Source organism: Sinohyriopsis cumingii, chromosome 11, assembly GCF_028554795.1.
Source record: "Sinohyriopsis cumingii isolate HCF-2022 chromosome 11, ASM2855479v2, whole genome shotgun sequence".
Classification (NCBI taxonomy): Eukaryota; Metazoa; Mollusca; class Bivalvia; order Unionida; family Unionidae; genus Sinohyriopsis; species Sinohyriopsis cumingii.
Genome location: NC_142971.1, coordinates 87,202,370 through 87,230,258, shown reverse-complemented (window position 1 = coordinate 87,230,258; position 27,889 = coordinate 87,202,370). Strand labels below are relative to the sequence as shown.

Genomic DNA, 27,889 nt, shown 5'->3' with positions numbered 1-27,889 from the left:
GATCTAGGTCTATACAGCTGCTAGGAGTAATCAGTAGAACATTAATAGACCCTGATATGCCTGCACATTATGAAATAACAGATCACCGTATATGTTAGAGTTTGCATTTAACTTATAAATAAGTACCAATAGCAAATTCTTGTGTAATGAAAACCAGTTATAATGAGATTTCATAAATATATTTTGTTTTTATTTTGAATTATAACACATTTTTTTTGTCAAGTTACTCAGTATAAGGTTCCCTCACTTGTAACTGTTCGTTTTTGTGGGTTTAACACCATTTCTCAGCATATAATAGGTTATACATGGCACCCAGTATATTTGGTGGAGGAAGAACCCATGAAAATCCTGGGAAAACCCACTGACACATAGGAAGCAGCTGGCAAACTTTCACACATACCCATATTGGCCAAGACTAAAACATAGGTGGGCACAGGTGAGATGTGTGAGTGATTGGTAAAGGCAAGTACCTTGGGCCCCTCTGCTGGGTTCCTGTCACAAATGTAAAACAAGATTCCAGATCTTTTACAAACCAAAAAATACAAATTTCCAGACCTGACAATGTGACAAGGTTATTGACCTAATGACACCAAAATACTTAAATACTGCAAGTAAAATGTTGTGAAGAGCTAACATAGTATAAACCACAAGATTTTACCTGGATACTAAAACTTCTACCAAATTAGCAAAATTTAAAATGTTTTTTAAACCATTTATAAGTTTTTACAGCCATTTTCAAGACCCAGAAAAGCAATATTCAAATTTTAGACCTTCTTCCAGACCCACACAGGAACTCTGCTTCCCTCACTTATAAACTGGCTAACATTTATGACTCCCATGAACAACATTTAAAGGTTTATTGTTACCCATACACAGTGGCTGGCTTTACGGAGGTTTTCCGACATCAGCCATCTCAAAGACTCATGCCACCTCAAGGTCAACCTGGGTCATCTGGCTGCTTTGGCTTTTAGTACCACATTATGCAATGGAACATGGCATGGGTGAAAAAACTGAGGTGCACCAAATTTTGGTGAAACTAAATCTGACGTAGTCCAGCTTCATGTCTGCAGTCATACACAGTATGATGTCATAATCTTAACGACAACACTAGTCAGATGTAAACAATTCACAAGAGAGCCAAATGAACTGTATTTTTTCTTGACTGATATCTGCAATTGTCTTTGCAGACAAAGTCAAGTAGGCTGAGAACACTTTGTCTATTGTCAAGAAACATGAATACAAGAAGGCAAACCACACTGTATAATTAATCTGTTGATATTCTCCTCCTTTTTGAAACCTTATTATCAGCAACGAATTCCAAAGTCTGGTTATATATGGAGCATTTAAATGAACTTGGTGAAAATTAATGAACAATCTGACTCTGTACATCTTACACAATAAGTTTAACAAGGTGCCAGAGTCTTCTATAGATCTGTTTTTCAGAAATGGACAGAACAGTTAAATATGTAATCAAGCAGGTGGTTGACAATCTGATTGGTTGGCAATCTAATGAGATCATTGTTAAGCTGCTATTTGTTTGACTGGTGACAAAAAGGTCAACAGATGTGTAATGTGATTTTTCAGCTACAGAAGCATAATTTGGGTTAGGATATTTGAAGGCAAGCCACAATGCATGTTAGCCAATATTTGATTGGTTGTCATTGAATAATGTTAAACAAAGAGTGAAGTAAATATATCTGTGTTCCTATCGTTCATTACTGCTCTTGTGGCATAGTGGTTAGAGCATCTGCCTCTGATGTGGGAGATGGCCTGTTCGAACCCTGGCCAAGCCATATCAAAGACTTATGAAAATGGTACTAACAGCTGCCTCACTAGGCACTCAACATTAAGAGATTAGTGTTAGGACTGGTTGGCCTGATGTCAGGATAATGTGACTGGGTGGGACATAATGCTACATGTCTGCAGCATGATGCCCCAGTGTTAGACATAACTATAAACTGCCAGAGTGCATACGTCACAGCAATATGTCTGAAAAATTGTTATAGCTACGTTAAAAAAATCCAAATCTTATCATTAACTAAATACAAAGTACAAATCCATTTTTTTTTATGTACACAAGGCAAAAATCACTGCAGTCAACAGCATTATAACTGCCAATGTTGAATAGACACATTGACTTTTTATAGTGGGAACAGATAATAATTCAAACCTCAAGGAAAGGCAATTTTATTTGTAATGTATGAAACTGTAATAAAATAAATTCATCATACTGAAAATCAATTTGCATTTGTCCTTTGTCCAGAGATGTCTGTTAAGGCAGGTGTTCCTGCATTTGAATTCATCTGCTTCTCTTGTGTATGAAAAAAAAAAAAATTGTGCATGTGCAGTGCTGGAAAATCTCACATGTAATATAAATACAAGACTGACCCAGCATTTCGTCATTTATGCCTCATATATGTAACAATATTCTGTAATTGGTAAACAAGACTAAATTTTAATCAACTATATAAAACAAAGATTAATAACCTTCAAGGTAACAAATCTATGAAGGAATGTCCTCTCTAAAGTTTTGTAAATCCCATCAATAGTTTTTGCACTGAAACTTCCCTAAACTAGTCCCTCTGTTACCCAGTCTCCTCTGTAAACAGGTCACATATTCATGTGTCAATAGGGACATGTTAATATCATATGTACTCAAAAATAAGTCAATTTCAACTGAAATGACAGACCATGATCTGTCATTGCATAATGTGTGACAGGTCAGGGTCTGTTTTGTTTGTTCTAGTGATTAATCCAAACTACACAGAGCTAGATCTGCCAGGTCATTATGCAATGGCAGATCTGGGTATGTGCAGTCTGCAGTTGGACTTGACTTGAAAGCAAGTATATACTGTACAAATGAAACCTCAGTAACCTGACCACAATGGCCAGAAATTGTTGGTCCCAAAAATGTCTCATTTAGGGAAGTTTCTCCTCCTCACACATGTTTACTTTATTATCTGTTTAATCCTGATCGAGCAACTAGTATCATAAAGGATATATTTAACAAGAAATATTTACTCCATTCATTAAAAAAAAATCATTGAAACTATGAGTACTGTAAAAACTACATTAATACCCAAGTCATGTTTAATATTCCTCTAATTAGGCACAAGTTGGACTTCATCAAAGTAAGCAATTGTGAATTAAAATGTGTATCAACCATAAATTTCTTATTAGATTACTATGATTGTGAACTTTGACCTACATACACCAAAATAGGTTTTATGTACAAGGAACTTACTCAAGAAAACTGTGCAAAACCAACATTTCTTGGAATTACAAAAACCTTGACCACTGCCCCCCCCCCCCCCAATAAAGCTTTTAGAGACAAGCCCAACCCAATCTTTGGTCAAAGTAGGTGACCTAGAACTAATGTTATGCAAAAATCATTTTTCTTCTTTCAGTCAGTGAACCTGACCTTTGACCTTTTTTGATCCCCCATACTACAGGTTTCTTTCTTGCCCAATGTATAAATCATCCACAAAATTTGGTGAAAGTTCACAGTATGAGCAGAAACAAAATTTAATTTTTCTGCCACAGTGTACTTTACGATAGGCTTTGACAATACTCCAGGTGAAAGGCATCTCCAAAGTTAAGTCCAGGAGTGTGATGTATAATTTAAGTCATTGAGAGAAACCATTCTTATCCAATTGGTCACAGTAACACTGACCTCTGACCCCATAAATAAATAGGCTTTTCTCTATCCCAAGTGCAAGCTATCCATAAAGTTTGGTCCAGGTCTAAAAATGCAGAACTAATGTAATTGCACAGAATTAATTTTTCCTCCTTGAATCATAGTGAGTGGCATTGGAACATTTGACCTTGAATGGATATAGGATGTTTCCATAACCCAAGTGCATGCTATTTACAAAGCCTGGTAACAGTAGATGGTAGAAAACTTTAGCTATTGTGTGCAAACAAAAATAGTGAACTGGATGGACAAATGTCAAAACATGAAGACCCCCCCCCACTGATAAAAGATTGGTTATCTACATTATCAAGAGTTATTCCTTAAATCTCACAAGACATGAAAACCAGTATGGGAAAGAATCAAGTCAAGCCCTATCTCATCATGAGATTTCTGGACAAGCCCATCACACCAGCATCAAAAAACTGTGCTGATCCCATAACAATGGTCTTCACTGGACTTCATCAAACCTGCTGCTGACACTGTCATAACCTCAAACCACCGTAATAAATAACATATTAGACTCCCAGTTGTTACAAAAAAGATTTGTATTACAGGACATAAAACAAATATACATCAAGATCATACATATTGCATGGCACAAGTCTGAAAATTGACAGAGACATACCAGACTGGATGGATAGGGAGAGTGACAAGATAAATATAAATAACTATGGAAACTACAACTGTGTGTATCCACATAACTCCCAAATAATAATAAATAAATAATAAAGAAATATTATGGATATTCAAACAGCAATTACAATACTTTCAAAAACCAATGTGGAATTTTATATTCTTGAATAATTAATTTGTATATCTTCACTAAGAAGCAGAGAATGAGTTTGTCACACCAATATATTTTATTAAAAGTGAAAATAACCAAGAAAAATTTCAAACGTAAAATTAAATGTATTTATATGGGAAACTGAAGATACAAAATATTGAACTTTTTACAAGATGAGTGGTCCAAAATACAATTTACATCCAACTAGATTTGTCGATTTCACCAAGGTCCACTAGGTATGGTCCATATTCCTATGATTAAAAAGCACGTTGTACTAATTCTGATGGCTATTCTAGTTCCAATGCCAAAAAATATCAAGTGCTCCGTTTGATATCTGAATTTAAGTGGAAAAGTTTTATATCTAACTTGATAAATTCATGCACAATTATAAAGCTATCTTACAATTTCATAGCTCTGGTCATGCAATTAAAACTAATGGTGCTCTCGGTTTGTGTTCTACCATGTTCTTGTGTGTTCTTAATGGCTATCAGATTTGAGACACTATTAAATCATTTCCTTGACACATTTCACTTGTTTATGTTATAAACAATCAAATATATATGAAATTTCTTACTCATTCTATCTGCAAATTAGAATGGTACTGGACAAAAAATAAGTTTCTTTTTTATTTGATATGTGAAATGAGGAAACATATACAGAAAATTATGTATGACAATAAAACAATTTTCCACCTAGCTTCTCTTTTATTACAATTATTTTTGCCATTATTTACAATTTCTGCAACTTTAAGTTGAACACATGACTGGCTGCAACTTTAAATTGAACACATGATTGGCATTATGTGCATCCAAATTCCAATTTCTCAGAAGTCCTGTCTGTAATTTTTAAAATTCTTATGCATAAAAAGGCCCAAATTTCATCACAATGACTCAAAATTAAAGTCCAGACTTAGGCAACTTGGTTGTAAAGCTCAAGTCAGGCTTAGTTTTCATCCAATCAGTCTGATTTATTCTATCTGGACTTTCATAAAAGTTCAAGTTAAGCATGTGTTCCATTGTGAAATTCAGACTAGGTTATGCAAGCTGTAAAACAAAATTCCCACAAAACTTGTACAATTTCCACACAAAAATTGTTCAATGAAAAACTAAAGTGCTAAAATGACAGAAACAAAGAACCCTGGGAGTCTACAATTACTGGTACATGCATATAAAGCTGTTGTTACAGACGGTGGCGAGGTATACTGACAAATTTAGGGTCAGCAGCAGGAATTAACCTCAGCATCCAGCCTGATTCACATTCTGCCCACTTCTCTTGGTCGTTGTCATAGTTGTGAAGATCTGAAATATCAAACAAGATTTGGTAAACACAGTATCAATGAATCCAATGAGTTTTTGAATGAAATAAAATTACCTACAAATTAAATTACTGTAGCATCATTTATTTTCAAGGGGCTCGATGTTCATGGTTTTGTTAAAGCATTTTTTTTAAAGCAATTTCATTTCATGGTTTAACCAATACACATACCCTGTATAAAGAATGCAAAAGAATAAAACTACGCAGATGCAAAGATTGGTCACCTGAATGTCTAAATCAATTGCCTTACACGTGTTTCTGTTCAAGTAAATAACATCAATGGAAGCCAAAGCAGTCAACAAATCTACAACACTACTACCACCTTTATGATCACAAATAAATCACCTGTCTAGATCAATCACTTACACCATGTTTTCGTCTGAGTGCTCAACATCAATGGAAGCCGACGGCACCAAATTGCAAATTGCAAAGGTGCTAACTAGGTTGAAAGACAGTGGAGTCACGTTTCATGTACAGACCAACTTTAACCACCTGATATGACAATAATAAAGAGTTCGAAGAAGAATTAAAATCAGACTTGCTGAGCTGGTTGCTAAACAGGGCATGGAGGCCATCTTGGGAAAGAAAGATGTTACCGATGACAATCAATGCACTGTATTAGTGAACTTTGCAACCTCATTAATCAAAGATAAATCACAATGAATGGATGAGTGAAAGATTGGACCTAATTATCAGTGGTTTTGAGAAAGCTGTACTTAATTCTATGATTTCGGGATATTTAACAGATCAATATTTGTGTGTATCACGAGACTTGATTGACATGATGTTGATGGAGGCTCTGTCCAAAAATTAGTGAAGTGTGAGCTTTAATATTCTGCTGTAATTAGTGTATACACACGTTTTATTATTTTTATTATCTGCATTTCCTTATGCTTTTTCTCATTTCTTTCCATCTTTACTTATCTCACATATCGATTTAAGGCAATGAGGGGGAAATTACAGCATTGATATGTGTACATTAAAACAATATAAAATGCCTTAAATTTTTTTTCTCCAAAAGGTTAAAATAAATACGTGCAAACACTAATATTTTCACTGGTTCAATTATCTACCAGCATCATGTACTAATTCACCAACTCAACAATATCATTATACACTCTTTTAAAAATGAGATAAAACTTTTTATTAAAAATTTATATTTGAGCAAAGTGATTTTGAAAGGACTGATAAAATTTAAGGAGATTTTGAAGAAATAAATTTTTTTCCATACAGTCTAGCACTTTTCAGAAACAAAATTCATTTTTTCGATAATTAAAGCATTTTTCGAAGACAAGTCTCTAAATTCAAGGACTTTTCATGGCAACCCTTTGAATTCAAATACTTTTCAAGGTTGTGCAAGCTTTATTATACCAATGACCAGGTTATAATGAGGTAATTTACAGTGAGTGATTACTGTTCTTATTTATGGGCATCCCTTTGACTAGTATAACTAAAAATGAAAGAAAGAATAATGCAGTTTACTACCATATGAAAATCTGATTTAATCATTTTTTACATCAATTCGTCAATCAAATAAAAAATTCTTGAAACATTTCAATCCTTGTGAAAGCATGTTTCATTTTATCCAAGCCTATTAAATCCAAATAAACAACATAACTAAAATAACAGAAGAACAATTACTAATGAAACTTTACATATGTATATTAATTACAGCAGAGTAATGCAGCTCATGATCTAATGTGACAAAACCACAGAATCAAAAATCAAGTCTGCTGGTACATACAGAAGTTTGTCAGGTACATAATTTTGAAACTTGGATTAGCAAAACCATGAACGCAAGTACCCATAAAATTGTCTTGTCATTTTTTTTAAACAAATAAAACAAAATAATGGAGACCCACAAAAATAAATGATACTACAGTGTATGTCTATAAACTCCAGAGACCTTTATTTCATTTTATCCTTTCAATTTGCTGCTCTTTCCAAGACAACTGAGACTCAACTGCTTTGAACCACTTTGATTGTCTCCTGGATCATTACACCTGCTAGGTCATCCCTAATCTAAAAGCATCAGAAATGTGCCTTGAAATAAAACCATTTTTTAAAAAGTAAAATATGTTTCTTCTAGAATATTTAACCAATCATATTCAGGCAAAATCAATACTACAATTCTTACTAGTGGACCCAACTACCTGCAGTTCCTCCATGATGGATCATATCGCTTATGAAGCCCGCTGTTTTCATTACCAAGAACAGGATTCCATTCATAAGGAACTAGATATTGGTAATAAATTCCATCTATTCTGGACACTTCATCACAACGTCATTGATTGGATACAGTGCAAGCTCTGAAGTCACATTTCAGGAATATGGAGTCATTGCATTCAGGGAGATCATGCATCATTTTACCTTCAAAGAGGGGAAGGATGATATATCTACATAGGCACTTTCGTCCAGAATAAAGTGGGCTATCTGTCCAGCTTAGAAGACTAAACACAACACCAATGAATTTGCTCCACATAATTATTCATGAAGTTAAGACAGCACCATCATTGTCTATGAGTACACTTCTCCAGTTCTTGTCAGAGAGCGCTCATGGACCATTACTCGTGGCAAGGAACCATTACTCATGGCAAGGAACCATTACTCATGGCACATAGGTTACCATTTTAGATCATCTGACAGCTTCATATAGATGCAGATACAAGACGTTCAATGAATTTGTAGGTGGGAAATGTTTCCATTTTGAAGATATTCTCTCCAGGGTAAGAGGATTTATCTCCCTCCACCTCTTACCTAATCTCCTAAGGTATTATGATTGGGTAATGTATTTAAAGAAGCCAATTTTTTCCAAGCAAAAATGTTTCTTCGAGAATACTTACCCATCATAATACACATACATCCTCAAACCTTCTCTGTTACATCCACACTGAGAGCGTGCCTTACACTCTAATTTCTTACTGAGACATTCATGTGATTTGGCACCAATCCCTGCACCAAGGGGAGATCACTTTGCCCCGAAGCCACCTATATGGGAAGACATGTTTAGCTGCTTTTAGCTAAAAGTGTTACCTGGGACGGCTGGATCTGCGATGTAAGGTACTATGATTGGCTAATGCATTTAAAGAAGACATATTTACTCTGAAATAAATTAAGGCTGAAGTATCATTTTTTGTACCATTATGGACATCACTCAACAAAATATGCCACAGGTGTACTGAAGAATGCAAAATATTCTATGGATTCATGGAAAATTTGCATACAAGTGTTACCTCAGAGCAAGTGGGATGTATTCCAATTGTGGAACTAAAGTCTGCTTTTGTGGCACCTAGCTTCATGGCAACTGCATATCCCTGAGTTATCTCCCCTGCATTGGGTCCCAACACATGGAAACCCACAACTTTCTCCTGCAAACATATAACATAACTAAAATAATTAAAGATTTATAGGAATAAAAAAAATTAAAATAATTAAAGATTCATTAGAGTAAAAACCTTATTACATGGTAAATAAAGCTTAGCTTTATAAAATCACTGAATACATTACCCTCACAAACAAAGGAACTGGACATTAATTTGTATTATTTACCAGATCTGGACAAACTTCGCACTTAAGTGAGATCATTGATCTAATGCATCTTATCATTATATTTTTAGTTCTAGTTGATTTTGCATACTTTTCTGAAACCCATTTTTGAATGCATTTGTCTGTAGACAGTAACAAAACTTGTCCTGAAACCCAACCCTATTCCTACCAACATCCCAGGGGTTATAACCCAAAATCCATAATACAGTTTAGGTGTCTTCCTTCCTTGTCTGAAAATAAAAACATTACTGTAACTATGGATTTGACAACTGAACCCCTCACAGGAGACCCCAAATCAAACCCCTCTTTCAGATGGTCAGAAAATAGGCAAAATATACACAGTATACATTTGCTAATACACTACACAGACCCAGATCTGCTGTTGCATAATGTGTCAGATCTATGCAGTTTGTTAAGAGCAAAGAGCATACCAAACACCAGAGACACTGATCTGTTGGTGTATTATATAAGGAAATCTGGGAGAATAATGAATGAATTCTAATAAATTAGGAAAGCTGCAGCCTAAATGTGAGTTTAGAAACTTTACACATTTGCGGACTCTAAATATAACTTTTGGTTTTGTTTGAATTAATCTGAGGAACAGTTTATCTAATGGTAGGTATAATCTATTCTGACATGAAATGTGGAGCTTTTAACATGAAACACGGAGCATTTAACACAATTGAAACGTTTTTTTTGGTCCAAAAAAAAACTACGGATTGGTGCTACTATGAAAACAACAGTTGCAGTATGGATAGATTGCAAAGCTTTATCTAAATGGTACAGAACTTTTTAAGAAACATCTATGAACCATGTTACACTAACCTCAAGGCTACAGTGTCCAAGCTTTTACTGATGGCTACAGTACTGTACATAATGTGACATACCAAGCTGCAAGACTCATGGCAATAATATAAAAGAAATTGAGCAGCACCCATATGTTAATTTAGGTCAATGAAGAACAAAATATAGGTCACATTAACCAAGTTTTGACTCATGGATGTTGTATCTACATAACAAGCTGCATCATGCTACTTGCTGCAATGTGTGAGAAACCGAGCTAAATGCAGGTCACTTAGTGAAATACAGCTTGCAGTGACCTCATTTTAACTGAAGACTACCACTATTCATGACTCATTTAACAAACTAAATGATTCCTGTGGCAACAGTATCTAAGCTCACTACAAACCTGAACTAAAGCACCTACACAATATGGACAGATATCAATCTGTACACTGGAATCATTCTGCAATCAAGCAAACATTGTAAGCATTCTTTTACTTTTTTTAATATACATAATGGCTTTAGTGATATTTGAATGTAAGCATAGTTTTTAATGGCACATCAGCACAATCAGGGCCATACAGTGTCAAGTAAGTTTAGGCATCCCCCCCCCCCACTGACTTTTAAGACAATAATAAAGGCAAAAAGTGGTAAAATTCTTAAAATAGACAATTAAAAAAAATCAACCTAATTCTTTTAAAAGGTCCAAGACCTTCGCAGTATGATCATCATGGAATGCATGTCAGGTCAAAATGTCTTGACACAACATCTCATGGTCAACTACTGGACCGAGGTCAAAATGCATGCCAGGTCAAAATGTCTTGACACAACATCTCATGGTCAACTACTGGACCAAGGTCAAAATGCATGCCAGGTCAAAATGTCTTGACACAACATCTCATGGTCAACTACTGGACCGAGGTCAAAATGCATGCCAGGTCAAAATGTCTTGACACAACATCTCATGGTCAACTACTGGACCGAGGTCAAAATGCATGCCAGGTCAAAATGTCTTGACACAACATCTCATGGTCACCTACTGGACTGAGGTCAAAATGTATGCCTCCAACAGTCACCTCTTGCAATACGCGCAACGGTGCATCTGGCCTTTTCTAAATCCTGAAGCCTGCAGGCAGATGTGATATTTTTGTCACATCTTATTTTTAATTTATATCAAGACTGTAATCAGTATTTATTTCTCAAGTTCATATTACATTAAATGTCTTTAGGTTGTACATATACTTACATTTTCTGATATCACACATATAAGTTTAGCATAGCAGACATTTTCTTCTCGGTGAGGCACTGTCCATTCCAATGGAGTAAAATTAGCATGGTACACCTGTAACAAGAGAAAGCAAGGAACAATCTTTAGGTGATACCACTATCTTGATGCAATTGCTGAACAAACTGGAGATTCTTGCAGTACAACAGTAATGAAGACAAAACATGTTTAACTATGTTGAAGCACATCAATAATGAAGATGAAGCATGTTTAACAATGTTGAAGCACATCAATACTTAAGACGAAGCATGTTTAACTATGTTGAAGCACATCAATACTGAAGACGATGCATGTTTAACAATGCTGAAGCACATCAATAATGAAGACAAAGCATGTTTAACAATGTTGAAGCACATCAATACTGAAGACGATGCATGTTTAACAATGTTGAAGCACATCAAGACTGAAGACGAAGCATGTTTAACAATGTTGAAGCACATCAATACTGAAGATGAAGCATGTTTAACAATGTTGAAGCACACCAATAATGAAGACAAAACATGTTTAACTATGTCGAAGCACGTCAGTAATGAAGATGAAGCATGTTTAACAATGTTGAAGCATATCAATACTGAAGATGAAGCATGTTTAACAATGTTGAAGCACATCAATACTGAAGATGAAGCATGTTTAACAATGTTGAAGCATATCAATACTGAAGACGAAGCATGTTTAACAATGTTGAAGCACATCAATACTGAAGACGAAGCATGTTTAACAATGTTGAAGCACACCAATAACAAAGACAAAGCATGTTTATGTTGAAGCACATCAATAATGAAGATGAATCACGTTTATGTTGAAGCACATCAATAATAAAGACAAAAAAGTTTAACTACGTTAAGCACACTAATACTGAAAATAAAACATGTTTAACTATTTTGATGCACATAAAGGCTACTACACTTTTAAAGAAAGCCACAGAAGACCCAAATACCTCCATTCATGCACATCTCTTTATGACTTCTCTTTCACTCAATATAATTCTGAACTATTGAATCCAATTATTTATTACAATTTTTTTTTAAAAATAAATTTTTGTTGGTTTTAAAGGCACTTTTAACACACTACTGGCCATATCATGTGGAGGAAATGGGAGCCAAATGAGTTTTCCAAGGACACACCAAAGCAGACAAACTGGGCTGGCCTGAAGGGGAATAGAATTGGCAACCCTTGGATTGTGAGCTTCTAAAATAATGAGGATAAAGAAAGAATTAATGAGGCCTATACATAAAAAGATATTCAAGAGTACTTATTTATTCCATGTCAAGTGTCAGTGGTTTTTGCTATTGTTTTCAAATGACCAATAATCTGAACTTTTCACTCACAAAAACCCCAACACAATTAGTTTATTTTATTTAATACAAGTTAGTAAGATCTTAATATCCAGCAACAACACCCCAACAAACAAAAGTAAATAGACAGTCTTTCTTGAAATGTCACTGTAACCTTGGTAAAGCATTACCAAATCTATCTGACCTTGACTTTTGACCTTTTCTCCACTGCATCTGTATGTTTCTATTTATCAGCAGTATCTTTTGCCTAAATGATTACTCAACCTTCTTTAATATCTTACCTAAAACAAGAGACCCCAATGGGCCTGATATCATTCATCTGACTTGCATACCTTAATAGTTGATTAGTTCACTAAGCATGCTTATACAGTATTGTAAATATATATATCCCTATGCCAACACTCCAAAACTTTACATTATGTCTATCTTATCTATTTTACTAAGACTCATGAAAATTATTTCCAAAGATAAAGGCAAAATTACTATGCATTGTCACTTGCTCATAATCAAAGTCATCCAAGGTCTTTCTCATAATGAAAGTCATCCAAGAGCTTGATGACATCTAGTCATTTAACAAGTTCCATAGAAACTGGATGATATATATATTGTCTCTAGGTCGACAGCAGTAAGGAGCTCATAGCAAGACATCTCTTTACTATGCACAGATGATCTCCCTTTTTATACAGGCTTACAAAGATAGTGATGATGTAAGCAAATTTACCACATGACACAAAATCTGACTGCAATTTGGTCTAGAGTGTGTTAACAAGCTCAGCCAGGCTAGTCAGTATGTGTGCACCTTACTCATATTTAACTTGTCCAAGACAATTTGTGATATAAGCCCATATTCCCAGTTTTATCAAAGTCAGATCAGACATATGGCCTTAACAGTGGGGACATGCAAACAGTGAGTCAGTAAAATACTCTAAAATTGAGCTACTTCTAAAGCTACTTCATACATTTTAGTACATATCCCCCAACCTGTACCATGACCAAGGAGTCATAGCCTAGAATCTGCAACATACTATAGATGTTCTTTTGATATGCTGCATTTTATTAAGTTTGGAGATAATTTTTTTAAATAAAAAAGTCAATTTTGCTGTGATTTTGTATATTTGATCTCTGTCTCTCTCCTTGTGGCCCCAAAACTGTAACAAACTCCCCACCCCCTTGCAAATAGTTGTCAAATGAGCAACCTATGTAAGAAGTTTGGTGAATTTTCATCCAGCAGTTCAGGAGACATAGTTATGGACAGAGGTCATCACAATATCCCTCTGCTAAAGCATGGGGTTAATTAAATCACCCTGTTACACTGACCTGTACTTTTTGTGTGATTATTACTTAGGTAAAAGAGTGAGTGGGTGGGTTGGTTGGCCAACCTCATTTTTAAACCAACCACTGATCAAACTGTAATTGAGAATATCACATGCTTGAAGATGTGAATGCAATGAAATCAACAAACCATATAAAAGTTCTTAAATGAATGCTCTTATTAAATTAAATTTATTAAATGATTCACATAATTCCATCTTTTGCAACCTTGATGAGCAAAATATTTCAAGTATTCTACAAGTTTAAAATATTTTCATTTAAAATTTACACAGAATGTAAGATTCTATTTATCACTTGACAAAAAGAACAATTTTTGTTTTAACACTGTATGGAATAGTGTAGTGAAATGTTTTTGAAATACATTCAGATGCCTCTGTTGTTACACCTTTTCTTGAAATGAGATTATGACATCATTTGAGATATCATGACATGTTATTACACATTACATAAATGAAACATATGATACTGGTATATTAATTTAAATAACACAGCAGTCATGTGATAAATACATCTTCCAATCAATATAGTCAATTCTGGAATAGCCTCAATCCAGAGTCATTTCTGGAACAGCCATCACTGGGTGTTAATACTGTTAAGCTATTAACTCACATCACTCCACTCGGATTCGGCTAATGTGGGTACGTGAGAAAGCTTGCCAGTAGCTTCTCGTGGGTCGGTGGTTCTTTCCGCGGGTTTTCTGGGTTCTTCCTCCACCATTAATACTGGCCGCCATGTATAGCCTATCATGTGCTGAAAAATGGCGTTAAACCCTACAACAACAACAACAACAACACATCACTCCAAGTTTCTTTTCATTTTCACCTGAAACATGCTTTTTTGTTTACTTTTGACTGCATCCAAACACAGCTGTTTCAGAGAGATATTTGTTGTGCTGAATGCTCAAGCGTAAAAAGAGACATTTCTGATTCAGTGTTTCACTGGTGTGTGAAAACTGGTCTCTTATTTTTCTTCTTCTGCTTACTGGGCTAAAGATTTTCACATTCTGGTCAATTCTTAACTCCAAAATCTCAGACTTACCCTAAATTTTTCAAAAGTAAATTGTCTTAGATCTAATACCAAAAAGTCTAAATTCCAGACACGAAATCTAGCTCTGGATCCAGTAATTTTTGGCCTTAAAAAAATCTGATCTCAAAAATGATGTTTTTAAGCTGTATTTTTGCTGTAAGCAGAAGGTCTGCATTACTTGGTATCAATGTAAAACTACATCTTTCCCCTTTTTTGTATTATGAGGATGACGATGCCACAGAGATGAGAATTAGGGTAATACCTCATGATGAAAAACATGGCATGCTGCAATAACAAGTGCTTTTACTTAAAGCAGGGGTCATACAATTTCTTGTCTAAAGTTCAATAATCTTAACTATAATTAACTACACCAATTATATAATATCCATGAAGATAATCTTACCTCCAAATTATTTTCCCCATACTTCTGGATGGCGTCCTCTTCTGAAAGACCGATACACCCATACTCCAATGGTGTGAAGACTGTTGTGGCCACATTGACATAGTCTGTCTGAAATATACAGAAATAATTTCAGCAAATATGTTTCCCACTGGAAAGAAGTAAAATGTGTAAATGCTAAACATAGCCAGGTCTTGCATATGAACCCCACAATCAAAGCACTGGCATTCAATTTGTGACCTTGATTGCAAGGTCCAATGGTTTAGCAAGCAAGTTACAGAATGAATTGTCTTAGCTTCATAATGATTCATCCCAAGTTGGAAGAATGATGAAAATTTGTCATGAGGTTTAGAAATTATAAGTAAATGAAAATTTCCTTCACCAAAAACTCAATGCATATTTTTTAAGAACTGGTAAATGGGGTGAGCAAGCATGTCACAGATTGACTGGTCTCTGCTTCATAATGATTGATCATATATATGAAGAATATTTCATTGATGGGATTAGAAAGAAGAATAATCATTTATGGGATAAGTATGATTAATATTCATTGATGGGTTTAGTATGATTAGCATGACTGAATATTCATTCATGGGATTATGATGAATATTCACTGATGGGATTAGCATGAAAAATATTCATTGATTGGATTAGTATGATTAGCATTAAGAATATTCATTGATGGGATCAGGATGACTAATATTCACTGATGGGAATAATATGATTAGTATGAAGACTATTCACTGACTGGATTAGTGTGGTTAATATTCATTGATGGGATTAGTATGATTAATATTCACTGATGGGGTTAGTATGATTAATATTCATTGAAGGGATTAGTATGATTAATATTCATTGATGGGGTTAGTATGATTAATATTCAATGACAGAGTTAGTATGATTAATATTCACTGATCGGGTTAGTATGATTAATATTCATTGACAGGGTTAGTATGATTAATATTCATTGATGGGGTTAGTATGATTAATATTCATTGACAGGGTTAGTATCATTAATATTCACTGATGGGGTTAGTATGATTAATATTCACTGATGGGGTTAGTATGATTAATATTCACTGAAGGGATTAGTATGATTAATATTCATTGACAGGGTTAGTATGATTAATATTTACTGATGGGGTTAGTATGATTAATATTCACTGATGGGGTTAGTATGATTAATATTCATTGATGGGGTTAGTATGATTAATATTTACTGATGGGGTTAGTATGATTAATATTCACTAATGGGGTTAGTATGATTAATATTCATTGACAGGGTTAGTATGATTAATATTTACTGATGGGGTTAGTATGATTAATATTCATTGATGGGGTTAGTATGATTAATATTCATTGATGGGGTTAGTATGATTAATATTCACTGATGGGGTTAGTATGATTAATATTCACTGATGGGGTTAGTATGATTAATATTCATTGATGGGGTTAGTATGATTAATATTCACTGACGGGGTTAGTATGATTAATATTCACTGATGGGGTTAGTATGATTAATATTCATTGATGGGGTTAGTATGATTAATATTCATTGATGGGGTTAATATAATTAATAATCACTGATAGAATTAGTATGATTAATATTCATTGATGGGGTTAGTATGATTAATATTCATTGATGGGGTTAGTATGATTAATAATCACTGATAGAATTAGTATGAATAGTATGAAGAATATTCCCTGATGGGATTAATGAAATTAATCATCTGGAAAATATTTAACCAAAACAATGAAGCAAATTTTCTATGACCAAAGCCTAACAGGTCTTAGAATGAATTGTCTTAGTTCTATGACAACTCAAGCTAAGCCAGATGAGATTATATCAAGGGGTTTAGGAAATACAAACAAATGAAAAGCTTTAATCAAGACCATAACAAACTGCTAAAGCCACTGCTACAAAAGTGACTAAGACATTAACATGGATTCAACAAAAAACAAAACTATTATCTCGTACAATGCCTTTTAGATTACATAACATTGTCTGAGACAACAAGTCCAGGGCCTGAATGTCAAGCCCATGATAAAAGCATTGCTGAAAAACTTGAACCACAACTAGTGTTGATAATACCAGCAGAAAGAGACTGTTATGTTTGGCTTCCCATTAGTGTGTGTGTGTGTGTGTGTGTCATTTGGAGCTTTAAACTAGCTTTAATAATTTTTCAGTTATATCGCTATGATGTCTGCAGTGTGGCAGTTAATATTGATGTCTAGCACGGGGGCATCATGCCGCAGACATGTAGCATGATATCCCACCCAGTCATATTATACTGACACCAGGCCGACCAGTCCTAACACCAACCTCTTAATATACTGAGTGTCTACTGAGGCAAATGTTTGTACCATTTTAGAAGTCTTTGGTATGACTCGGCCCAGGTTCGAACCCTTGACCTTCCCACTAGTGTGCGGTTGACAAACTATGATTCAATATTGTTCACAAGGATATGATTAATAAAGGCAACAAAGAAGTTTAAAAAGAAATATTTTGTTACTGTAAAGGCTTAGATTAATAACTATTCCAGAACTAAACATTTTTACAGCACCATTTGTCTAAAACTAACCATCTTATTAAAACACCCACCCCGATAGCCAAAATAATTTATCCGATATACTTCAAAGACAAGGATTATTTGCAGAATTAATTGAAGTGAGGTTTAGGTTGGAAGGCACTTGCTTGAAATAAATATGGGTGGTAGAGACTGTCCTAGGTGTTCCAAATTGACAAGTCCCTTTGAACCTGAATAAATAGTGAAGCCTTTGCATGAGTGCCTTCCTTAAAACCACCCAACTATTTTTAGACAACCCCTATATTTTTGGTCAATATATATAGTAAATTTAACTAGATTTGTCAAGATATTTTATCCTAACTTCATCTCTGGATTGAAAAGAAGTGATGTTACGTCTTTATTTTTTTGAATACTAATGATTATAATAACAGGGAACATTGCACAGTGCATTTTGTTCTATCAATGAATTTACAAAGTAAAGTATTAAAAAAAAAGGATCTAAAGCTGTGATAATAGAGTGCAAACATAAGTACAACTTACCAGTGTGTCACTGCCACCAAAGAGTCGCTGAGCCAAAAGTTTTCCAGCATGTATGGCCACAGGGGTCAGCTCTGGCTTTCCTTCTAAAATGTCCCCTATGGCATAGATATAAGGAACATTCGTCTGCTCTGCCTCATTCACTGGGATGAAGCCACTTCTAGAAAATGAGAAGGGTTTTAATATAAACAAGGTACAAAATCAAATTTTTTAATCTGTAACTTACTGCAACTGAAAAGATCAATTCTCATTTTAAGGCAATTTTGTTTTATCTGATAAGATCACCAATCAAATGACATGGCTGTAATATTAATTATTCAATATGACAACCGAAAAATGTGTAGATCAGCATTTCTTAACCCATGGGTTGCCATGTTGTTTTGAGTGGGTCGCTGAGATAAACCATAATAACTTGAAATTTCCTATCCATGTGGGGTTTTTCCCCCAGCATGTGATGGTTGGTGAGTCTATCATCACAAACCTTATATGGGTCACTGCCCATAAAGATTAAGAACTGCAGATGTAGATTGAAAGAAATCGAAGATGTAGATCAATTAAACAGCAGCAAGCAGGACCAAATGTTACTGTCAAATATTTCCTGCATTTATGAATGATGTTGTTTATCCTGTCATCATCATGTTCTACATCACCACAATGATAGCTAAAATTGCAGAGGTATTATTCTTTACAGCTGAGAAAGATCAACACTATCCAATTAGCATACAAAAAGAATACTTAACACTGTCCAATTAGTATACAAAAAGAATACTTAACACTGTCCAATTAGCATACAAAAAGAATACTTAACACTGTCCAATTAGCATACAAAAAGAATACTTAACACTGTCCAATTAGCATACAAAAAGAATACTCAACACTGTCCAATTAGCATACAAAAAGAATACTTAACACTGTCCAATTAGCATACAAAAAGAATACTCAACACTGTCCAATTAGCATACAAAAAGAATACTTAACACTGTACAATTAGCACACAAAGAATACTTACTTGTTCACATGAACATCAACTCTTTCTAAGCCAATATTCTGAGTACATGCATCTCTGCCAATAGCAAACAAAACCTGAAGAGAAGGAATTCGATATGAAAGTTTACAATATAAAAATAGATGCTCACTTTGATATAGAATTCAGAACATTTATAATTTAGCTATAAATACAAGAGAAAAAAAATAAGAATACATTTGAATGTTTGTGTTTTGAACTTTTCAATGCAAATGCAATTTATCATTTTTACAAGAATTCCAGCACAGAAAGACAACAATGAACTGATAAAGCCAATGAATCCCTAATGTAATTTACAATTTCTTTGCCTTTTTATGCACAATATACTATTTTCAGTCTAAATACAAGCACAAATAAACAATTGAGATAATTTGTGAGAAAAAAATGCAAACAGCATTTAGAACTTGTTAGATTTTTTAAACCAACTTTGTGCATCAGAATTCCAGTACATTTTTAAAGATATATCAGCATAACCTAAAGTAAAATTGCAAAGTTTATATTCTTTGTATTGTTCAGATTTGACTGCAAGCTTTACAATACAGCAACACAAGAATGTTATTCTGTGCTGAAGCAATTGGAGTAAAGTGCCTTGTTAAGGACACACCATGGTAGCTGACCCAGACTTGTCCAATGGTAGGATTCCAACCCACCCCCTTTTGGTCCAGCACACTAACCACTGAGAAACTGCAGCTCCTCATGGTTAAGATGTGTGCAGATAAGAACCAAGAGCATGATCCACATTTTATTAAGTGCATGACCTTTTATTTTGAACAAAAGACAGTGTCTACATTTTTACTGGGTTTTTGTAATATTATATTTTTAAAAAAAGTGGTGTAGCATTTAATAATTTACACCAGACCAATTGCACCCCAAAAGTGCTCAATGCAAGTGCTTTGTGGCCATGGAAAAATGGAGGATATCCAGAACTAATCAGCTGATTTGCATGGCTATTGTTAATCTACTGGTCAACACAGCATTATGATTTTATGCCACTTTAAACTGAGAACAAAAATATCCATCATCACCGAGGTATCCAGGACTGCTTACTTTGAACAGCAAATAAATAAAAAATAATGATAACAACGAATATCACTTACTGTGTTGAATTCATCCACAAACTCTGTGCCGTCTGTATAATGAGCAGTCACCCTTAGTTTGCCTGGACTTCCTTCTTCCAGTCTTTCAATCTGAGAAAAGATTTTTAACTGATATAAAAAAAGGTTATAATTTTTGTGATGAATTATGACTCAAGCTAATTTCAAATATCATTATAACCTATGTCTTGTAACATGTGAACAACTGTTTCAAATTTCCTCCAAATTAATTTATTACCTCATTAAAAAGGAATAAATTAAGAATAATTAAGTATATTGTAATCCATTCAAATAAGGTGCAATTGTAACCAAATCAATAAGGAACACAAGTCCTTTGAAGGGACCAATGCTCTACCATTTAAAAAGAATTGCAGGGAATTAAAGATAAGATCATTTCTTCTTTTTAATAGCTGAGTGCTGAAACTAGCCATGATATTCTTGAACAATACGATCTTCAACTTAGCCACTGTGACAGCCATATTGGATGTAAGATTAGTAGCATTTTCATTTAGGACAAACAAGACTCCATTATAAGACTTTTGGCAAAAGCCACATGTTGAAATGACCATAAATTAAGGTTTTTCAATATTTTTATTGTGACAACCATATGTGAGGTCATTTCAGAACCATCTGCATTCAAAACCAACTAGATATCATAATAAGTCTTCTGGCAACCTTTCAATTATCAACATAACCTTTACAAGATTTTCAGGATGGCTGCCAAAGTGGTCACAATGGATGCTAGATCATCACTATCTTCATTTATTACTAAACAGACATTATAAGAAGTCTTATGGTTAGAACCCAATGTTGATACGGCTGTCAATGTAGGAACAGTAGTGACCTGATTTTCAAGATGGCTGTCATGGTGGCTATCTTGGATATTAGAGTTGCTCAATTTTTATTTAAGACCAACTAGACATCATAAAAATTTTGATGAAAAACCCAGGATGATACGACTTTCCGTTCAGGAGGAGTTTTGAAATAATACATTCAATATGGCTACCATAGTGGCCATAATGTATGCAGATCAGCACCATTTTAAATTATGACCTACTACACCCATTAAGACTTTTAGTGAAAATCCTTCAATTCAGGAGAAGTACCAATAATACAATTTCAAGATCATTACTGCGCTGATCTTATAAGATGTCCAAGTGGAACCATTTTTATTTAGGACCAACTAGACATTATAAGAAGTCTTCTGGCAACAACCCCATGTTGATATGACTTTCCATTTGGAAGGAAAAGCAATAAGAATTTCAACATGGCTATTGTGGCAACCATACTGTAATGTCACTTGTCATTTAGGATCAACTGTACATTGTAAGACGTCTTTAAATGAAAATCCCATGTTGATATGACTATCCATTCATGAAAAATATGGTAAAACTTTCACGATGGCTGTCTGAGCAGCACCATTTTCATTTAGGACCAACTAGACCTTGGAATGAGTCTTGTGGCAATTCTCAATTTAGTTTAGCAGGATTAGTGATAATAAACTTGTGCCAACAGCTAGATGGACATCAGACTATTCCATAAACTCTTCTGACCAGTTGAACTATAAACATATGTGTATCAGAAATGTATTATCCAAAATTTGTTGTACCTGCCTGAACTGATAAATGCCCCAATTTATATCATAGGATTTATTTAAACTCTCGGGTTTCTATCAAATTCATTAAACAGTAAGAGTAATATCACATAGATTGAATTTCTTCTTTGAAAAGGTACAATAACAATTTAAAATATTAATGATAACTTCTCTCACTTCATTTAATTTTAATTCTTTTTAGCCCATAACATTCCACTTTCTGTTACTTCTGACATCAATAAAAGTGTGGTGAATGCCACATTATATGCATGCCTCAGGTTTAACAGTCCTCTACATGTAAAGAACTGAAGTGTGTGTGCAGAAACCCCTTTTACTTTCAGTCCAGGATCCTGAACTTTGACCTTTCAACTCCAAAAACCAGTTTTCTTCCCTAACCCAAGTGTAAGCCATCCACAAGTTAGGTCTAGGTCTGTGATGTAGAAATAATGTTACTATGTGGAAACCAATTTTCTTCCTTGAGTCAGCGACTTGACCTCTGACCCCAAATTTCATAGGTTTCTTCTTTACCCAAAGTGCATTCCATTCACAAAGCTAGGTAACTGTAAAATGGTGGAGAACATGAATTAACGTGCAGTGATAGGGACTCTGACCGTTAAATTGATGTTTTTTTTTCCCTTACTTCAAGGGCAAGCCATCCTGAAAGTCTGGTAACAATAGATGGTGGACAACTCAAGTTTTTGTGCAGAAATGAAATTGTTAACATCTGGCCAACCTGATATCATAACATAATACAACTCTGCCTTATTTCTGTCATATAAAAATGACAACAGTTCCAATTTATTGTAAGAGTATTTCACCTTCAGAGGGGCCACAGATAGCTGAGTGTTCTAAATCATTCACCTTTGCAGGTCAATGACATTTCACCTTTATCCATGCAGGTTCATGTCTTGGGCTTGGCCAAAAGTGATTATGTGAGAAAGCTTGCCAGTAGGTTCCTGTGAGTAGGTGGTTCTTCCTGGGGGTTTACCCTGATTCTTCCTCCACCCAATATACTGGCCACCATGTACAGTCTATCATGTGCTGAAAAATGGCATTAAACCCATAACAACATTTCACCTTAAGCAAGCCTAGCAGATATTTTACTGATTGCCAAAGTCCCTCTAAATTTAATAAACTAACATTTGGATTATTAGGGGGTGGGAAATAAGTGTATAAATGTCCCTCAGAAATCTTTTTTGTTGTTGTTGATGTTGTAGGGTTTAACACCATTTTTCAGCACACAATAGGCTATACATGGCGGCCAGTATTAATGGTGCAGGAAGAACCCGGGAAAACCCCGGAAAGAACCACCGACCCATGAGAAGCTACTAGCAAGCCTTCTCACATACCCACATTAGCTGAATCCAAGACTTGAACCCATGCAGACAGAGGTAAGATGGCAGTGATCCGTAATGGAGAGCACTTTAGACCACTCGGCTACTTGCCCCCCCCCCCAGAAATCTAAACCATGGAGCATCATTGTTCTACACAAAACTATAAACACAGTATGATCTTACTAAAATAAATCTATGGCACTCACTCACCTTTGTAGGCACACATGACCGAATGAAATTGATGCCATGGTTCTCCATGTATGAACCAACAAGTTCAGCCATCTGCTGATCAAACCCACGAAGTAGGATGGAACGAACCATGATAGTCACATCCAGGCCAAATGCCTGCAGGAAACCGCCACATTCCAAAGCTACATAGGAAGCACCAACAACCAGCGTCTTCCCTGGGCAGTATGGCAGGGAGAATAAGTCATCACTGGCAAAAAAAGGTACATTCAAAAGTCTCATAAAGTGGAAAAGCTTTAAAAACTAGAAATTTGTTTATGGAACAAAAATGATCCATTAAGATGCATGAAAAATGACCTGTATATGAAACAGATGGATGGATCTTCTAACAAGTTAACCAGTGCAACACAATGCACTCATCATGATTAAGATGGGACAAGAAAAAAGTACAGTAGTCCCCCTCCTGAACGGCCTCCTGACCAGCAGCCACCCGCTCCTTACAGCCAGAATCTGTTGGCACTGATGAGTTTGTGTTCAAAAGTACCCCTCACGAAAGGCCACCTGGCTAACGCGACCAGTAGCCAGCATATTAGTGCAATGATATTAAATTTACCCCTCACAAGCGGACACATTTTATTTTAATGTGTATCCAGAACCAGTATTTTATTCATACTGTGTGCTAAGTAATCCGATTTCTGTTGCCCAATGTCAGGTTTTCGTTACCGAAAGAAGTGTTGACTAAAGTACATGTACCACTAAGTTTAATATTATATCATTTACGCCTCACGAGAAGCCACATTTATTCCATAAAGCCAAGAAAGACTCAAATTTTAATCCATACAAATGGGTAAGTAAATGTAATCCTATTAGCCTTACTGCTGTGTTATCATAAGATGTCCGGTTTAGTCACTCTGATAAATGTTAAGATTACAATTATTGAACAGTAGTATCAGCTGAGAAGTGGCAGTATCGATGTACAATATCCAAGTCAGCAGGAAAATGGTTTGATAGCCTTTATGGCTTCCCTTAGTAAGACGCTGAGCTTGTTCACTTTGATAATTAGTGGCTATTACTGCGTACTGACAATAATTGTCAAAATTACAAATCCTGTCGGTTGCAAGGTCAAATCTGTGTGATGTTAATGGTACATATCAAAGCCATTTTGGCTTCTCTCACTTAGTGTAAAGAAATGTATAAAAACAATAGGGTACCAAACTGCGACTAACGAATCATGTGACAAGATCACTTCCTTTAAAAACACACGGCAATTTGTTTAGATGCATAACAAAACTGTTTTATCAGTATTGTAGTTGGCAACATGAATAACTTACAGCAAAAAGATCAACATGTCATGGAGGAAAAGAAAAATTCTCAGTTTAGAAGAGAAAGTGAAAGTAATTCAACTTACTGAGAGAGCGGGTGGGGGTGAGGATCCTTGCAGAAAACTGGTGTAGGAAAGACTCAGATAAATAATATCGTGAAAGATAATGAAACAATTCTGCAGAAGTGGGAAGTGAAATGGACGGAGAAAGGAAGATTGTTTGAGACCGGAGATGTTTGTATCCTGATCTGAATTACAAGAAAAAGCAACAATTTTGTCAGTTGAATTGGGATATGACGACTTTACCGCAAGTAACAGATGGTTGCACAGATTTCAAGTGCGCCACAATATTAAGTGTTCTGTTATTAGTGGAAAATCAGCTGATGTTAATAATGAAGTTGTCGAAGATTGGAACAAAAGACTAAATGATATATGCTGGGGATATGACAGCAAGGATAATTTTAATTGTGACAAGACTGTTTTTTTTTATATACTGTTACCAACAAAGTGACAGATGATGTGGTCTGTAACATAATTATAAAGACAGTTTTAAAACTATATCAATGGTTATTCATAACATTCTTTTGAAAATGATGAAACAATTTGTTTTACATTTATTTCAAAACATGCATGTGATTTTTTAATGAAAATATTAAATGTTTTATTTGAATGTACTTGTGACTTTCTTCATATGCATTTACTATTCGCATTTGTCATCATCCTCTAGAAAGGGCACACTCATTATAAGGCCACTTCCCTGCTGCAATAGGGATGGCCTTATAAGCAGGGGTCTACTGTATTTGATTGTGAAAGTGAGTGAAATCTTGCTCACATCAAACTTGGGAGGTATGAAACTGTTCCCTTTAAATCTTTTGAGATAATTAAGTGAATAAAATTTAAATAAGAGATATTGAGATAATTAAGTTCTGAAAGAAAATTCAGTAAAATCTGTATCAATGCACCAAACGGAAAAGTTGAGGACCAATGGCTCATACTAAGTCAAGATATGGATCGAAAAAAGGAAAACTCCACCAGGGTCACAAATATCCGTAACTGCTGCTTGTTTATTAAGAAACTCAACATGTATTTGTGTCACAGATTTATTTATTTCTGCAATAATTTTTAAACCAACAAGTTCTTCATCTCTTTTTTATATTTACATGACATTAAGTCTGACCACAGTGGTTTTCCACAACTGACTTTTTCCAACTAAAATAACTGGGTTCAATTATTTGAGTTGAAAAGGAAATTAGACAAATGTGCTATGGTTAAAGTCAGCAGCAACTGATTTGTTTATACAGTGCTGGAAATGCGAAGAAAAAAAATGTCCAGACAGTAATAAATCTGTGACCCAAGCGCCTATGACAATTCTCTGAAGATTATGGACCAACAAGTCTCTACGATCTTTGGTCAAGGCTTGTGGTCTTGAACAAAACTTCTTAGCTAAAATGCATTTTTTTCTTCAACTTACCTTGAAGACAAGCCATCCTAAAAATTTAGTCAGGAAATTTAATCTAGAACAAATATTATTGTGCAAAACCTATTTTTCTCTGAAAAACTATGAGCATGACCATTTGACCCCAGATCAATAGGCAGAGCAAGTCACAAACTTGAGCAAAGATGCAGGGTTGAAAAGAGACATTTCTGCGCAGAAATCATATTTAATTTTTAAAACAATGACTTTACCTTTCACCCTAAAATAGGTTTCTACCTTAATCTAAATGCAAACTACTCACAAGTTTTCATCCAAGTCTGTGATGTAGAACGAAAGTTCTTGTGTAAAACCTATTTTTCTTCTTTCAATCAGTCACCCTGACCTTTGACCTTTTGACTTCAATGTCAATTGGCTTCTTCCTTATACCATGTGCAATCCACACATAGTTTGGTGAAGGTAGATGGTGAACAACAAACAGATGTACAGACATCATCTTAGCTATTAGATGGAACAACTGAGGTGGACATATAAAAATGTTTTTTAAAAATGGAACAAATACTGTAATGTCCTGAGAAACTAACAAGGTCATCTACATCTGAAAACAAAATGTCTTTAAAAAAACAAATTTTAAAGTAAATTCTGTTTCTCTATCAAAACTTACCTGATCACATTAACATTAAGGATATAAGATTGCTACCTCATGAATCCAGCCATACTAAAAAGATGAAAATTCCTTTTTTTTTTAAAAACGTTATTCTCACATAGACAAAGGGCAGTAACTCTTTCCTATTACCTCCCCTTGCCATAACGTTGTGTCACTAGTTTTTAAACTGAGCAATATACCAACGAGGGTGTTGACATTGTTGGGATGGTATTAAGAGGATTTTAAGCAATGTTATCAGGTAAGTATTCTTGGGAAAACATAATTTACTGACAAATTTGCTTATCCTTCAAATACTCTCCCTAATCACATTAATGTTAGCAGAATTGATAACAGGAGGAGCTAATGCTGAGCATTCAACCTATACCTTGGGTATCCTTCTAGGGACTAATGGTTGGATTCCCCATGTGAACAATAACCAGTTCTCATAATCTGATAAGGAGTGCAGCCTGGATGGTCACATGATCTGTGACCCTTATAGTTAGTCAAAGCTAATAGGCTGTGTTGACTTTTAATTGGGTCTCATGTTCAATTTAGTTGCTGTCACTAGACCAACTGGATTCTGAGTCTGCATTGTGAAGTTAAATCTCTAGATAAAAACTGGAGACGGTTGACCCTGCATGCCAGCCAAAAGCTTCTATTTTGTATCAGATCAAAACATGTTCCAACACAAGGCTCACATTTCATGAGTTGAAATCCTGATGAGGATATAACCC

The 27,889-nt window shown here is 34.9% G+C and overlaps 1 protein-coding gene across 3 annotated transcripts in view; it reads right to left on the bottom strand.

Annotated features, from left to right (window-relative positions):
- Positions 1-2,171: 2,171 nt before the first annotated feature.
- The window catches only part of LOC149788914 (thioredoxin reductase 1, cytoplasmic-like), a 61,167-nt gene continuing 35,449 nt past the window's right edge, over positions 2,172-27,889 (bottom strand). For all 3 annotated transcript variants that reach the window (XM_089975041.1, XM_089975043.1, XM_089975042.1), the window contains exons 12-19: positions 23,781-24,006; positions 20,646-20,735; positions 19,534-19,607; positions 18,528-18,684; positions 15,463-15,570; positions 11,368-11,463; positions 9,026-9,160; positions 2,172-5,776 (exon numbers count right to left, since the gene is read on the bottom strand). In XM_089975041.1, the coding sequence (XP_089831167.1) occupies positions 5,708-5,776; positions 9,026-9,160; positions 11,368-11,463; positions 15,463-15,570; positions 18,528-18,684; positions 19,534-19,607; positions 20,646-20,735; positions 23,781-24,006 (955 nt within the window). In that variant the 3' untranslated portion in view covers positions 2,172-5,707. The remainder of the gene's footprint in view (positions 5,777-9,025; positions 9,161-11,367; positions 11,464-15,462; positions 15,571-18,527; positions 18,685-19,533; positions 19,608-20,645; positions 20,736-23,780; positions 24,007-27,889) is intronic.